General features: G+C 37.6%; 1 protein-coding gene across 1 annotated transcript in view; it reads left to right on the top strand.

Moving 5' to 3' along the window:
- The window catches only part of abca12 (ATP binding cassette subfamily A member 12), a 61,294-nt gene that overhangs the window by 14,660 nt on the left and 30,031 nt on the right, over nucleotides 1-16,603 (top strand). The window contains exons 19-40 of the mRNA XM_011489666.3: nucleotides 814-3,408; nucleotides 4,257-4,369; nucleotides 4,538-4,605; nucleotides 4,788-4,936; nucleotides 5,063-5,193; nucleotides 5,455-5,597; nucleotides 6,236-6,403; nucleotides 6,537-6,754; nucleotides 7,617-7,729; nucleotides 7,956-8,023; nucleotides 8,261-8,409; nucleotides 8,522-8,652; nucleotides 8,927-9,069; nucleotides 9,640-9,807; nucleotides 9,979-10,196; nucleotides 10,870-11,814; nucleotides 11,994-12,100; nucleotides 13,387-13,493; nucleotides 13,967-14,154; nucleotides 14,380-14,456; nucleotides 14,649-14,776; nucleotides 15,719-15,889. Of these exons, the coding sequence (XP_011487968.1) occupies nucleotides 814-3,408; nucleotides 4,257-4,369; nucleotides 4,538-4,605; nucleotides 4,788-4,936; nucleotides 5,063-5,193; nucleotides 5,455-5,597; nucleotides 6,236-6,403; nucleotides 6,537-6,754; nucleotides 7,617-7,729; nucleotides 7,956-8,023; nucleotides 8,261-8,409; nucleotides 8,522-8,652; nucleotides 8,927-9,069; nucleotides 9,640-9,807; nucleotides 9,979-10,196; nucleotides 10,870-11,814; nucleotides 11,994-12,100; nucleotides 13,387-13,493; nucleotides 13,967-14,154; nucleotides 14,380-14,456; nucleotides 14,649-14,776; nucleotides 15,719-15,889 (6,298 nt within the window). The remainder of the gene's footprint in view (nucleotides 1-813; nucleotides 3,409-4,256; nucleotides 4,370-4,537; nucleotides 4,606-4,787; nucleotides 4,937-5,062; nucleotides 5,194-5,454; nucleotides 5,598-6,235; nucleotides 6,404-6,536; nucleotides 6,755-7,616; nucleotides 7,730-7,955; nucleotides 8,024-8,260; nucleotides 8,410-8,521; nucleotides 8,653-8,926; nucleotides 9,070-9,639; nucleotides 9,808-9,978; nucleotides 10,197-10,869; nucleotides 11,815-11,993; nucleotides 12,101-13,386; nucleotides 13,494-13,966; nucleotides 14,155-14,379; nucleotides 14,457-14,648; nucleotides 14,777-15,718; nucleotides 15,890-16,603) is intronic.

Here is a 16,603-nt window from a genome sequence, read left to right as displayed (position 1 = left end):
ATTTACGAGACCAGAGCTCTGCAACTAAATCACTAAATGAGCCATTGGATTCAGTTTCTTACAGACAAAACCCAGTGAAGTCCCACCTTACCTTTTAGAAAATACACTTTATGTTATTGTGGCCATTAAGCCATTCACTTATAAAACGTAGCTTTTAAAAATTTATAATAATTTAATTACACAAATTTGATATATTCTTCTACAAATAACAACATTTGAAATTTGGTTATTTCCAGTGCAAGAAAAACAAGTCAAATATAACCTTTTCTATTAACATGACTTTAGTGTGCCATCATCCTTTTTTTCTATTTTTACTATCAAAAATAAACATGTCAACATAGATTTAAAAAAAATCTATGCATGTAAACACAATTATACACTTTAGAACGTTGCCTGTGAACAAGCATGACACTGTTTTGCAGCATAGATTAGAGTAATTGCTTAACTAACAAACATTATATTTATTCTAATTGTTAGCTAATTTCTTTAAAGCCAAAGAGCCACAATGGAGGGATAAAAGACCCACATGTGGCTCCGGAGCCTCAGGTTGCAGACTCCTGTACTAGGTGCTTCATTATAAAAAACAATACTCTCAACCTTTATTAAAATTTGAACAACAACAAAAAAACACAATTTCCAGAGATATTATACATATAGGATACAAAAGTGTAAAATTTGTCAAATTTTAAGGGAGTTTGTTGTTGAGTAAAAAGACAGAAAAGTACAAAACATTCATCTGTATTATAAAGGTAGATGTCTTCACATCAGTTTCCATAACAGAACTCTTGTCTTTTTGTTTCTCTTTCCTTGTAGTTGTCTGAATGGAACAGTGAATCTGCTGAACAGTGTGTTTGGCGACATGGAAACACTTTCACCAAACATTTATTCTGAAAAACAAATGAACGAAGAATATGGCTTCTCTGACAATCTAAATGCCCTCATGCACAACTTGGATGACTTTGTTCAGGAACTTTCTGTTCTGCCACCCCAGACCATCTCAGATTCTTCCGATATGCTTCCACCTTTTAGCAACTTGCTACAGTCTTCTGGTTTAGAGCCACTTGTGCCTTTGCTGATGAATGAAGCTCCCATCAACATGTCTACAGTCCTGGCTGTGGCATCAATGTTTGTCAGGGAGAACCAACACCTTTTTGATGGGACCGACCCTGAAGAGGCTAATTTGGAAGGCTTGATTACGCAGTTCCTGTCCTTGGATAGCAACCTAACTCTGTCCCTCTGTCACATGATGAAGCATGTTTTGGTCATTTACTCCAGCTCCTTCCGTCCCGAAAAAGTCCTCCATCCCAAAGACGCCGCTCCTGCCAACCAGACCTCAGCGTACTTTGTGGAGGCTGCTTTAAACGCAGCGGAGCACCTGGATGAAATGATAAGTTCTTCAAATGCGGACCCAGCGAGCATCATTCTTGAGTTCATGCATGAGCTTCAGGAACTCCTGTTTACTCTGTATAGACTGCAAAGAATAGAACATGTTTTATCACCAAACGGAGAGCTTAATACAACTCAAGTTACAGACCTTGACATGGCAACCATGGAATTTCTTGGCTTCTTCACCCCTGAGGGCCTTGAGAACCTGACCCAAGCTGGACCTAATGTTGCCCAAGACATTGTTTTCCAAAAGTTGGCCCAATTCTTACCAAGTGTTGCCCAAAAGGATGCAGCTCACTATTTACAGGACCTCAAAGCTCTGCAGCATCAGATCAGCAGTTGTGCAGAAGGCCAAAACTGTTTGATTGACTTTACTGAAATCTTCTTGGTTCTTGATCAGATTTCCCAAATGATGCTTTCTGCCGATGACAGTATCACCCTTCACGTAGCATCACGCAATTCCAGCTGGCAGTGGGAATCTGAGGAGATCACACCTACGTTCCTCTCACTTCTAGCACTAAATGAAAATGACTACAGAGATTCATTCAAACAGACACTTGACTTCATCAAATTGATCATGGCTAATCCAAACATTTCCAGTGTGCAGGACGTCCAGAATGCCTTGAAACAGTCAAACCTAACAGTTGAGGAGCTCAATGAGATCGCTGCACTCGCTGGGGCTGCCAACATAAATGATCTGATGGTAAATGTGATGGAGATCGCTAATTCACAAGAGTGTTTTCAACCTCAGGATGACACCAAGGTGACAGCTCAGTGTGTCATGGGATTGATTGATGGGCTGAGCGGCTTTTTGACACACCTGCCTGGTCTCAGTAACAACACACAGATCCTCTCCCAAATACCCATAATTGTCAACAAAACTGTCAGTGATTTCATCCAAGTCGACTTTAACTCCAACTCCAGCAGAGACTTTGAGGACATCTTTAAGAACGTCTTGGCCAACATCAAAGTGAGCCTTCAGATGAACGATCTCAATAACACCGAGATTATGAATGAAATAAGAGTGGTGGAGGGTCTAATCCAGCTAGTTACCAACATGGACTCATTTAACAATCTGAATACCACATTGACGAACGACCCCATTCAAATGCAGAAAGTATATCTGGAGCTTGTGGAGCATTATCTGAAAAAGCTGGAATATATCAGCCACAACAGTTCAGCATCAGCGCTCCTTCGTCCGTTTTTCCACATCACGCAAATGCAAGTGACACTGCAGCTCGCCCAGACAAATTTCTCTCTGTTTGTCAACCACAAGATTGAGAGTCTGATGAACGACCTTCAATACCCAATAGATGGAAATGGTTTGAGGGAAATTGGCTTTACAGTAATCGAGATCAGTCAGCATCTTTTAGACTATATAAAGCTTAATCTGGAGCTTCAAAAAAGCACTCTCCATTTTGACCAAATGTTCAACACAACTCTGCTGTACTCCACTGACAACCAAATCAGGCGCTATCTCAGAGTTATTGAGAAATGGATGAAACAGCCTGATGTCCCAACTGTCCTTACAAGCATGCTCCAATGGGGTAACTCCTCTACATCTTCTCAGGTGACAGACCTCAGTGTTTTGCTGCAGACGATGGACTTGTTTTTCTGTGACAATCAAAAGGTGTACCTCGCCATGATCAGAAATATCAGCCAAGCTTTGAGCCAAGTACTACTGGTGCCTTCCCTACAGAGTGAGCAATTCCTGCCTGGAGTCTTGAGTGCAGCACAGACAGCAATGCAGCTCTTGAACACAACAGGAGTACCCCTACCAGTTTTTGTACAGAATGATATCCTGGAAATTGTTAGAGATTCTGTGAATCTCATATTCAGCCCTGACACAAATTTCACCTCATCACGTGACACCTTACTGCACCTCCTGGAGAAAGCTGACGGAGTCATTCAACAAACAGTACCAGAAATGTTTAGTGGCTATCTGCTTCCAGGAATCAGAGTTGCAGCTACCTACTTTGAAAGCGCAAACAAAGAAAGTGGACCAGACCAGTGGAATCAAATGTGAGTCATGCTGCTAATTTTGTTTGTCTGATAAAACTGCTTTAAAGCCATCTATAGTTTGCCGTTTCAAAAGGCCTTAAAAATAATCTACAAATGTCGGCTATTAAAATCCCTTTTACACTGCACTTGTCTCAAAAGGTCTAAAAACTATGCAGACTTTGATTTAGTGACTGCAGGAATGAGAGCAAGTGTTCATGTTTTTGATCAGGAGGCTCGGCCAGACCTTGCAATATTATATATCTGACTATTAGCACAAAGAAAGAAATGTGGAAAATAATGAATGAATCAAGAGATGGATACATCTCTTTATAACGATGAAGCTACTTTCTAAGTCCTATAGCTGAGAAATAAGCAATGTTTAATGAGATATACAGCTTATGTTCATTAACTTAATGAAGGCACATTTTTCACTAATTGTGCTAAATAAAATTCTCGAATATCTTAAATTCAGCAATTATGAAATTAGCAATCATCAAATATCATTAATTTTTTTAAATAAATACATTCAAACAAAATTACAAAAAACCAAATTGCCTTTACTCATAGAGAATGAAATTAGCAGGATCCATATCCGTAAAGTATTACAACATATTTATTTTCTGTTTAGTAAACAGACATTTTAAATGATTGCAAACACTAAAGACACACTCAAATAATCCTTTGCTCTGTTTTTTAAGCGTTCCCAGTGGTCTTTTAAATTTTTTTCCTATTGTTATCCATAACAACATTAAAAAATAGCTTATCACACTGTATTGTCTTTTCCTTATGGACAATAAAAAATACTAATGTACTTTGTGTCCTAATATGTTAAAGTGTTGACACTCATATGTATTTTCTTTTTTCTGAAGCATTTTGAATGAAATGAAGACAGTCCAGAGCTTTCTTCCACCACACAGCTCAGCTCAGGCCTATGTGTCAGTCATCTACAATGTGACTCTTTTCATCTCAGAGTCTGGTCAGGGTAAGTCAGCTTCTGACTGTCACTTAAGTTGGACCAGATGTTCATTCCTGTGACTGATAAAGTACATCCTGTACTTCCTCATTGTATTGGTTAATAAATAGACGGTGGCACCGAGGTTTCATGATGGGGGATTTGGTCTTATCCCTAATTAATTTTTTGTGATTTCAGGCAACACGAGTGTCTGGGCAAGCTTTGAGAGTCCATTTCTTGAAACGTTGCCACATATTATTGGCCAGGTAAAACTTATTTTTGGTTGTGCTTGTTTATTTGCCTTAAAAATACAAATTTAAGGAAATACTATACCACAACCAATCATATTAAAATTAATGAATAAGTCCATTAAAACAAATTTGTTTTCTGCTTTATAAAACACTTTGCTTTATTGATTTTTGTAATTTTTTTGTGCTTTTGCTAACAGTTAAGCAAATTCCTGTCCATGATTTGGCCACTTGTTATGGAGGAGACAGATGTACAGATACCAGTTTTGTCCCTGGAGAGCTTTATTCATCTTGTCCCAGTTATGAAGCAAATTTCAAATGGGAATGCCGACCACAACACCTGGGAAAAGTAAGTTTGAAAGCAGAGTGGGATGAAAATATGTCCTTTTTTAAGTCACCTGTTCCTCTGAAATGCATACGTCACTATGCAGACTGTAGCTTACCGTAAAATGCAATGTCATGTGTTTTGTAACAGACTTGACTACATGCTGACAGACCTGTTTTCAGTCTTTGAAAAAACTCAAGTGTGGAATGGAACTCAACATGTAATACCTGTGTTTGAAAAAGTCATGGAAAGCCTGGTGAAGAACATGCAAGCAGAGAATGGTAAGAGCACTACTAAACAAAGAGAAAAAAGATGTAATTTGAATGTTAACGTATTTCAGAAAACAAACACGTCTCATTCATCACATCTTTATCTAGAGCCGCTTTTAATAATAACTGAATTAAACTACATCACCAACTGATGGTATTTTAGTCTGAACACATTATATTGATATATCTTGTGTAGAAAAGTTACATTTATTATAAAGAATAAAAAGAAGACTGTAAACTTTGTGATGCCAGTTATTTTTATCTGTTTTACAGGAATGGTCCTGAACCTTCAGATGCCAATAATGACGTTATTAAGCGAAATAGGAGGGTCATTGAACTCCAGTCATGTAAAGTTGTCTGACCTGTCAGATGACATTCAGTTTGCCATAGAGCAGACAGTAGAAGCAGTTCAGCAGGTATGGCGTTTTTCTCGGAAGAGTTTCATTTGTGTATTCAGTTTCTTTGTGTATGCAGGTTTTTACAGCCATTCAGAACATTTCTGCGTTGCTAGGTTTGCGTGAATGTGTCTCCGTATTTGAAAAAGAATGAGGAAGAGAACAAATATGTTAAATCACTGCTAATCAGAAAGTTTCATCTTGTGCCACTATGGCTATTGCTCATTTTCTCTCTCATCAGAGTTATTGTCAATTCTTTTAACATTTAAAAATGTAGAAGATTAATGTTGTTTTTCTTATCTAAGTCTTTTCTTCTCTTAAGTCTTATCTAAGTCCAGCCGCCAACAAAGACATTTGCACAGCTCATTTATCTTCAACAGACAAGGAGTGTTTTCATACCAGGATAAAAAAACCCTGTACTTACGTGTTTAATTGTATGACCTTTCATATAACATTAGATGTGTTGCATGCTGGGATTTGTTTATACATATTTTTTACCTTACATTATGCAATAAAATGTCTTAGTGTATCGCTTTTTTTTTTAACGAAGTCTTAAAAAGTTAATTGTATCACATTTATGTTTTCTCTCTTTTACTTTTCTATCAAATGAAAATTTGATCAAATGGGGTTAAAGTATTTGCTTTTTTGTGTCTTTTAAGGCAAATAGCACTTTAGACTGTAATGACGTGCTGAAAATTTGGGAGCCAGTTAGGGAGGCAGCTGGGTTTCAGAATGACACTCTGAGACTGTGGTGTGACATCAGCCTGCAGCCTCTTCTGGAAACTAATGCTGAAGCCCAGCCAGTTTACTCCAACCTGGACACGATTGTGAGTACTGGCTTGTAAAATAAAAATCTGTTTAGCTTTTTTCCCTTCAAACTGTTTCAAATTGAAAATGGCCACTTGGTGGCAGTGTTTGGTGACAAACAAGTCTGCTATTTCTGCATGTCCTGTTGTACAGCTCATGTCGGCTGGGCCCATGAGTGCAAACGGAGCAGCAGACAGGATCGTGGAAACTGTGCAGTCTCTCTATGAAGTCAACATGAACCGATCATTTGTGATAGAACAGTTCATCATGGCTGTCAGTGATCGGCTCTCGGTGATGGGAGGCCAGTCTTTGAGTTCTGAGGCACAGAGTCACTGGTGGAGCCAACTACAAGGCATGGAGATGCAAAACAGGTCAGCTTATTATAAACTATGTAATCTATTATATGCATTGCTTCTTTGCCCTACGATTCTCATATTTAAGATACAATTTCAAAGCAGTGATTAAAAACTATCTTGAGGCGCTGGAATCGTGTCATATATGTCGGCTTATGCCAGAAGCCTGGGAATGCCTTTGAGACCTTAAAGTGGGTGAAGAAGATGAATTAAATAATGTGAAAAATACTGAGAGATGCTCTTTGAAATCATTTTTGGATGTGTTTTTATGTATTACTTAGAACATGAATGTTAGTACAAAAAAATTTGTTCAAAAGATGTTGAAATATTTTTAACATTATAGAGAAGCATTTATTAAAAGACCAGGAAATTTAAATTTAAGTCCATAATTAAAACCATAAAATGACTGTAGTAAAAACACTTTTATGTGTCCTGATTTTTGTTAAATAATACAAGATCTTGATGCTTAGAGATTTGTTATTTCAACGATTTCCTGTGTTTTAAACTTTTTTGACATTTTGACATTTTATAGTAATATATCACCTCCTTATCTTGCTAATATAGTAATGTTGCATTTTGTCTCCATTTAAAAGTGGCCAAGAACATACTTTTTCAAGTTATGTTTTGCTTTTCTTATGTATTTTAATAACATTAGAGTCTTTTTCTTTTCCCTCAATAAATGAAGCAAATTGTTGTCTCTCATACTGCTATTAGTTATCCAAACCCAACACATTTTTGATAAATTGTAATAAACTTTTTTACACAATCCTTTCTGAGCAGGAATATTTTGATATTGAAAAGTTATTTGATGTTGTTTATATATATTTATATGCAGTGTTTAATATAATGTTACATTTGAATATTTTCTTTGTTTTCACAGAATTCTTTATGAAATGGAGGCAGCACAGAGCTTCTTAACACCAAACAGCTCAGCTCAGGCTTACGTCTCCATCCTCAGTGACATAGCTCATTTCATCCTGGGGCCCGGCCAAGGTAAGTCAGCTTCTCACTACTAGGATGGGTGGACAGCATGTTGAAATCTGATTATATCTAATGGAGCCACACTGCTTGTTTTATTATTTTATCACTGCTGGTTGACAGAACAAAACATGAACAGGTTCAAAGTTACAAACTGTTGAATTTACCTCCAGTAAAGCAAGAAAAAGAATTAAGTTAGCATGTTTTAGGACCAAATGTGAAAATTTCTTTCTGATTTCAGGCAACTCCTACCTTGGAGCAAGCTTTGGAAATGCATCATTTGAGACTTTGCCAGAATTGATTGGCCAGGTAGAGATTATACATAAACTAATACTTTTATTCAGATAACCATGAAAATAAATACTTGATTTTATGTAACTGTACTTTTGTTTCTTTGAAATATCTTAACTAGAGTAAAATAACTGGTATATATTTTCTGTAAAGTTAGTGGATCACCATCAAATTCAATCACAGCCCATGTCTTTGCTACTTTGCATAAAAGTTTGATATATTTTATCAATTATTTTTTCTTGCTTTGTTTGACAGATGAGTAAACTTTTGAATAAATTTTGGGAGTCGTTTGTGGGGGGCCCGGACTCAGAAGAACCAGCACCGTCCCTGGGGGACTTTGTCAATCTTGCCCCAGTTTTGGAACGGCTGGTGACTGGCCAAGCAGACCAAAAATCCTGGTTTTTGTAAGTTTCAATGAAGAAAAAAATAGAATATAATAGTTGAATACTCCTTCCTTATAGATTTATTTTACAAGTGAGACTTAGGGTTCAGGTTTGTTTTTGTCCTTTGTTGCAGATTGGAACAGATGGTCAAAAACCTGCTGATACATTTGGGAGGAATAATGTCACCAAACAGGATCCAAAATGGCATTTATGTGTTTGAGAAAAATGTGGAAAACATAGTAAAAAAACAGCAGGAAGAAGCTGGTAAGACTATTAACAACTAACTTTTCTCTTTTAGCTTTGAAAAAAATAGTTTATTTTCATTAAAAACAATAATTCACCTTGACGTGTTTTGACTGCAGGCCATCCATGGGTCAAATTGATTTTTTTATCCTATTAAATAGGGCTTTTGTATAAAAAAATGTATAAATGCATAGAATTTATATAACAAGAAGTGGAAAACTTTTAAAATATAAAATATTTTACTACAAAATCATTGATGCACCTCTTGTCCTTAATGATGATGTTTTGTTTTCAGCTTTGATTCAAAGCCTTCAGTTGCCATTGGGGAGCCTAATGAGGGAGATTGCAACCACCATGAACTCCAGTGAAATAAACTTGTTCGATCTCTCAGAGACAGTTGGTTCTGCTGTTGAAAACACAATGCAAACAGTTCGGCAGGTAAGTCATTAATCTCCCAAATATCTGAACCTGCTGCGTCATTGTTCATGCAGACCTTCTTTTTTTTTTGTTGGCGTGTTTTTATATTTTGTGTGCGTGCGAAATCATCTGTCCTTGCAGAAGATTAAGCAGCATTTCTACATCATCTCTACTTAGGTCTTAAATTGTGTCTTTTTTTGGTCATCCACATAAAAAAACTGTGTGGTGCAATATACTACTCACATGCCTGACTTTATTTCCTGTTATTTGTGTTCTTTTATTTCAAGGATGTTAAGTGGAGTCCTGAATTAATTACTTTGTGAATTAGTGATATATGACAGAAAGAGGTTAAGTTATTAATCTGTAAGTTGTTCGCGTATGGATTTTCACATGTTTTTACATGTTAGGATTTCTCGGTTTGCCTCATGTCATATTCTTTATTCAATCAAGAAAAACAACAATGAAAGATGATCTATTTTATATATTTATATTTCTGTCTCCTTCATAAATTATCAGCAACATTTTGCACTGGTTAGTTTATTAAATTCAATGAAAAAGCTTCTAAAAAACACATTTTTGTTTCCTCTCTAGGCAAATGGTACATTGAACTGTAATAACATTTTGGAAGCTTGGGAACCGCTCAGAGAAGCAGGAGGATTAACTCATGACAACCTGACTTTGTGGTGTGAAAACAGCCTGTGGCCAGTGTTAGACGCCTTTATTGCAAACCAGACTGCTTTCTCCAGCCAGAACATGAGTGTAAGTCTGCTCATTACCTTAAACCAAACTACCAACTGTGAACAGTTGATCAGCTGGTGTTTTTGTTTCTGTAAACTGAAGGGAAGCACCTTGACCACTTGGTGGCAGTGTTGACACACAGGAAAAAACTATTTTACTAACCGTCTTTTTTGTTGAATGTCTTTCATGCAGCACCCGGACATCAATCCTTTCAATTTGACTGTAGAAACTGACAAGATCATCAAAGCAGTGCAGTCACTCTACAATGTGAACATAAACCAAGCTTTTGTAGTGGAGCATTTCGTCAAAAGTTTCTCCAACCTGAACTTTGGTACGACGAACCAGACTGTGGACACTGAGATGCTCATGCACCTGTTGCAGCAGTTCCAGGACATGCAAGTGCAAAGCAGGTCAGCTCACACTCAGCTTCCCCTATATACCACATGAACTCCATATGAACTTACCAATCCATTTGTTGTTACTACATTACCCACAATGCATCACTCAAACCAACTTGAATAATGCATAATAATGGAATGGCCCCAAGTGCTCCCATTTGCATGCACATTGATTCATTTAATGCAGTTCTTCCTAAAATTGGACAGGCCTGAACTGATAAAAACTTTATGAATCAGCTAACCGAGACATCCTCTTAAAATGGATTTCCTTTTTTATGCCAGCTGCAGTAATGAGCCGGGCTTGGTGATAAGGATCACATTCTCCATATCGCAGGGAATCAATCAGGTTTCACTACATGAGTTATAGATCAATGATCACAGTGGAAAGACTCCTCAGTCTATTACAGAGGATGAAATGATGTGAATTAGCATGGGGGGGGGTGTTGATGAGGAAATATTCTTTCAATATCATTTGAGTAATTAAAGGTCTACAGGATCATTACTTTCAAAAAAGGAATTTGAAACATGGGTTGCGATGCATAAAGGTAGTTGGAGAAAGTCTATCCTTACCACTACTATAAGTGGTTTGATATAACAGAATAATTAAGTGATATTAAAATGTCTACAGTTAGATTGCGCTTGATTCGAAAAAATAGTTCTAAGTGTTAATTTTTCTGTTCCACAGTTTTTCTGCACTGAAAGAGCTGTCAGATGAGCTGGTCAGCCTGGATCCTGAATTGCAGCCTTACATTGAAGCCTCAGAAAAAGCAATGAGCCTCATCCTGACCAACTATGATCACCTTCTGAACGGTTCCTCATCCCAGGAGCTCTTTGAAGATGCACTGATAGTTTTTCTGACTTCTGCAAACCTCACTTTAGATCAGATCTTGATGGTTACATCAGAAGATTCTGAGGACAATTTCATCTCTCTGAATGATTTGATAATGGAAGCCCTCAACTTGGTATCAGAGATGTCATTGTTTGGAGAAGACTCTATGGCTTACCAAGCTTTGGAGGAGCTTTTAGCATCCAATGACACAAGCTTTTTAGGGGAAAGGCTGGTTGATTTCTTTGTGTGGTTAACCTCAACTGAAACACCTGACCTGGATTGGTTTAGTCTGACTTTAACCAAAGCGTACGACATCGTGAGGCCTACGTTGTCCCTCCTGACCAAGATGGATGTGAGAATGTCATCTTGTGCAGAGCTGTTTGAAGACCTGGCTAGAAACATTATTGCAATGTTGAGACAGTTTGTGAACACCAGTGACCTCCTGCCCCCAATGTATGATCAAACGGGCGTGTCACACGAAGAAATGATGAACAATTTCAACCAAGGCAAAGTCAGACATAGACGGGATGTCTCATCGATGGCACAACCGACTCTCATAAATGACTTTGGGGACTTGTTCCGCATTGACTATCCATCCATGTTCAGAGCTATCTCTCAGTCTCCAACCTCATCAGAAATGATAGAGACCGCTCACGTGCTTTTTGCCAACCCTGATCTGAATGTTGTAGTCAAGGGAGCTACGACCAACATGTCTTGGGGCTTGAATGCATCTCGGGAGGCAACTATTGACTCTGCTCTAGGAATGTTCTCCTTCCTTAGTCACCCCGACCTGCTGACAAGGTTAGTTGATTTGTTTCTTTTGGAGCAAAAATAAATAAAAAGTTAGCTTTGTCCTCTGCAACTTCATTTAGATCTACATTTGCTCTGTGCAAACTCCTCCTTATTTTTTTTTACTGCTTTCAAAAACGTTGTTGTGTTATCCCTTGTTTCTCAAACTACACATATCAAACACTTTTCAGCCCACCAATGGATATCTTGACGAATGCTACTAACGGGCTTCCTGATGCCATCCCATTCTCCTCCGTGATAAAAAATTTCACCAAAACACTTGCCAGTGAATCCCCAGGTAAGAGACTGTTTTCTTTGGATTTGAAAATAGTAAATTGACGACATCACTATGAGGCAATTACATCAAACTCTCCCTGTGGCACGTTTTGCACTCATCAATGAAAAAAAAATAGGTCGTTGCTTCATCCGTAGCTATTTGGAAACCGACCAGTGGAGAATGTTTGACTTTTAAAAGAGGACTGCAATATACATGAACTAAATCACAAATGTTTAGACAGGGAGATCAGACATGTTTAGCCATATACCTTTCTGCAAAGTTTGCATTGAGGAAAATATGATGGACTGATTTATTTTATGAAATGAAAGCTAAACTGACTGAACCAACACTTGCATGATTTACACGATGCCTTACTATAGAGCTCACACTGGTGCTAAGTGTTTGCATGCGTGCTGCGTTTATAACGACAAACTGTGAATATGGTTTACCGTTAAACAGCCGCACAGCTTGAAACAGTTCAACCCTGTAGTTCGCATCATTGAAAGGCGAACTATGAATCTCTGTTTTAAATGCGAATGTATACAGCGCTGCAAGTATTTATTCCGTAGATATGATGAATAAGACTTCACATTAGTTTAGTTTGAGCTCCAAAAAAAAAAAAGCCTGGGGCCGCCCAGCTCTTCTCCAGCAGAAAGCCACTCAGCACCTTTTTAAATCTCATTAGCAAAGTGGAATTCAATCACTTATCCTGCTTATGCTGCCCACCATTGCTAAACGTCTCTCTTCGCACTCACCCAAGCAGACATCTATGACTTCCTTTTAATTTGCCCCTGTTTTCACGTGATGATGTTTTCAGTCCACAGACTCACTTTGTAAGCAGCTTCTCCTCTCTCATCAATCCCAGTTGTGTTTTTCATACACAAACAGCAACACAGTGCAACTGTTGTAATTGCAAAGGCCTCTAGGTGTTTAGGGTCCTAAGATTAAACATAAGCATTGGCTAATTTTGGGCTAATTAGATATTCTGTCATCACATTCTGCAGCCTGAGGTGGTGCTTTTCTTTGGCTTTGTCAAAAGTGTTTTAATGCATGACAGCATCCATTACAGCTGGCCCTTCTGGCCCCATCAGTCCCACACAGGGCTTCACTAGCAGCACATCATTTGCTGCGTGCTGCCTGACAACAATGCCCTGTAATGATGTAAGCTGTAATGAAGCCCACTGGGAAGTCATGTTTTCTGTCACCTTGAAGACCTAACTCTTTGAGATTCTGGACATTAAGATAATCTTTCTTTCACCCTAATTTTTCAACAGTCTAACCCCTTTGTTTTCACCTACCCATGACAGATACCCTGATCCGTATGCAGCAGGCAGTCCAAACAACTGTTCAGCTTTTACAGAGCCACCCCAAATCTTCCGAGTTCACACAGCAGCTACAACAACTAAAATCTCAGGTAATTGGTGACACGTTCAAATTTAGGGTTTCTGTTAGCCATCTCCTTTAACACGGGGGGGTGTTTGGCTTAAGGAAAAGGTTAAAATGTGATATTTGTGTATTCAAAAATCCCGTCTCGACAGCAATTTATTAGTTGATATTTTGGAAAACTATTTTTTTATTTGTTTCTATACACACTGCATAGTGCAAAATGTTAGTTTTACATTGATATATTGGAAATAAGTTGTGTATGCATTTTTAAAAAAAAGAAAAAGAAAGTAGTTAAAAATGTTGATTCATTTGTTTTTAATAAAAATGACTGAAGATTTATCTTCATGTATTGTTGTTATAATGTTTTTCCTACATTTCACTGGCAGTCACATGTAAATATGATTTCTAACTCTTTCCAAAGTAGAAAAATCCCAGCTGTCATTTTCAAGTTATTGGAACTTGATTTATATTTTGATTCTAAGACCTAAACTTGTTTTCCAGCTGTGCCCCCTGGAGAGCACACAGTCCATGCAGCAGGTCATGTCCACTCTTTCTTTACAACCTGGGCAGCTCTGCAACACGTACCTTCCCAGCCTGGAGGTACTGGCCAAGAACAGCACTTCAATGTCTGACCTCCTGTTCCAAGCTGTCATTGGAGAACCCAAGAACTACAAAATCCAAGCAAACTGGTACGACATTATGTCGATCTGTCTTACAATTGTTGAATGTGGTTATTTTGTGTATTGAAAAGGCACAATTTCCCTGATCTTCATTGGTGATATGTTTTTAACAACTTGTAAGGGCTCTCATAGAAGCAGTTTACTCTACACCATTCGGCATTTTTTAAAATTCAAATAAGAAACATTTGCCTTCGTCAAAGTTCACTTGTTTGTGTTAATATCTTTTATACACAGGACTTCTGTGTTGACTGAAGCTTTGGGCTTTAACACCACCAGCCTGGACAGCCTCAACATGAACTTCACCCTACCAGGTGAGCTTTTGTTAGGTCCATTTTTATTCAACCATTATTTTGTTAAATGTGTTAGTTTAGTTTTTTTAGTATGCTATTCTCAGAAAATGCAGGCACCCATCTTTACCAGACCTCTGGACTGCCAATTTTAACTTAACACTGGCAAAATCTTTACATTGGACACTGTTAATTGTTTCTCATATTTTGCCGCAGTGATGACAGTGGGAGGGATGCTGAGGAATAGAGCAGCCTTTGCTCAGGATGTTCAGCAACACTTGGCTATAAACCCTTCTGATCTCGACCCGCTGATGAACACTACACTACCAAATGACAACTTGGAGGTAAGCCAGGAGATGTTTATGGTCAATTTAAACAGAGAGCATGTGACCTATATATGTGTGCATGAGCTATGATGCACATCTTAAATGGAACTGCTAAAGAAAAATTGCTCTTGGAATATTTGTGATAAATGTGCTAGAGTGGGAACCACTGGACCACAATGTTACAACGAGTAGCATAGTAAAAACTGCTGGGTTATAGATTTAAAAAAAAACTTTACCGACAATTGATAGGTCTCACAAAATAAAACAAAAAACTATTCACTTCCTAAAACTAAATGAGAAAGGCAGGATAAGATTATGCAGTTCTTACCAGAGCAAAAGTCCCCAACTCAAGGAGACATATTCTCATCTGTCATCTTATGAAACTTTATTTTCAATTATGCGGTTTAATTTGGTTTGTTTGGTTTTGGTTTGATTTATTGATTTATTTCAAGCATTAAAAATATTGGGTTAAACGAAAATTCAAAACATCAAACATATTTCAGATATAAATCATCTTGTCACTCATAACAAAAAATAGTCTTTTTGGAGTAAAGCATACAGTACACACGCACGTCACATTAGATTAATTAAATATAAGGATTATCAATTAAAGTCAAGTAGAGTTTGATTGATAGGGATTGGGAAGACACAAAGTTTTATAAACGTATACAGCGCCACCCCCATAGTTTGCCAAAATTATAGTGACAGAAAAACTTAACTGCATAGTTTGAAATGTAGAGCTGCTTGGAAAACTAAAACTGGCATAACTTTCAAAGTGGGCAAAATAACAGGAAGAGACTTTAAAGCCATGATTTATAAAATCTGCTGGGTCCATCAGATTACCTTCGCCTGTGACTCTATTTGCTAAGGTTATAAAAAAAAGGCTCCAGTTCTGTGAAGTTTTCTTAGTGCACCTACTTTTGTGTATCCCTCATTATCTTCTAATGCCATTTGGAACAGATCCTGTCCTGGATGGTAAACATGCCTCACTGCAACACCACAAGCTCTGACAACATGAAACCAACAGATGAGGCCATCCAGAAGTCTCTCTGCTTCTTGTCTTTCGGAGAGTTGTACCAGTTGTCTCTGTTGGCAGCAAAACACATGAACACTGAGAAACTCCTCTACAGAGTAAGGCTTTGAATGTTCTTCCTCTCTTTATGTTTTTTCTAAAAATGCAATGTGCTTATTTTGTAGACGTTACACTGTGGGACACAATTGTAACATTTTATTTGTAGAACTTATTTCAGAAAGAGATGCTTATGTATTAGAACATGTGACCCCTAAGTACGTCAAAAAACAAAGGATTTTTGAGCGAAAAGTTAACATGAGGCTGTTTCAACGTTTAAGGCAGGAGTGTCCAACATTTTTGCAAAGATTGCCATGTTTGGTTGGTGAAAGGTGAAAATTTTTGAGGGGGGACCATTCGGCCTGACATTCTTTAAACTATTTAAATAACATTAATGCAAGTGAAAAATTACTGAACATTTATTTATTTACTCATTATTCACATAAAAACAAATATGTCTAAATATGTTTTAACCATAATTATTGTCACTTTTTTGCACAGTTGATTCCCAATTAGCTTTGTCTTTGATTTCTTGTGTTGTTCTAGCATTTCTTGTCTGGTAGTTCCTACAGCCTCTAGAAAAATATGCCAATTGCTACTTGTCCTGGAAGTTGTAGCCCATCACTGTCAACTGTTTTTAAATTTACAGTTGAAATTACAGAAATGAGCTAGAAAGTCTCACAGAAGATCTCACAACTGTGTTGCTGCAGGTTCACAACAACTTAAAATGTATTTTGGCTGACCACGATCAAGAAATTGTGCACACAGTTTTTAGA

This window comes from Oryzias latipes, chromosome 21 (genome assembly GCF_002234675.1).
Source record: "Oryzias latipes chromosome 21, ASM223467v1".
NCBI lineage: Eukaryota > Metazoa > Chordata > Actinopteri > Beloniformes > Adrianichthyidae > Oryzias > Oryzias latipes.
Note: the sequence above shows the minus strand (reverse complement) of the source record. Positions and strands in the feature narration are given on the sequence as shown.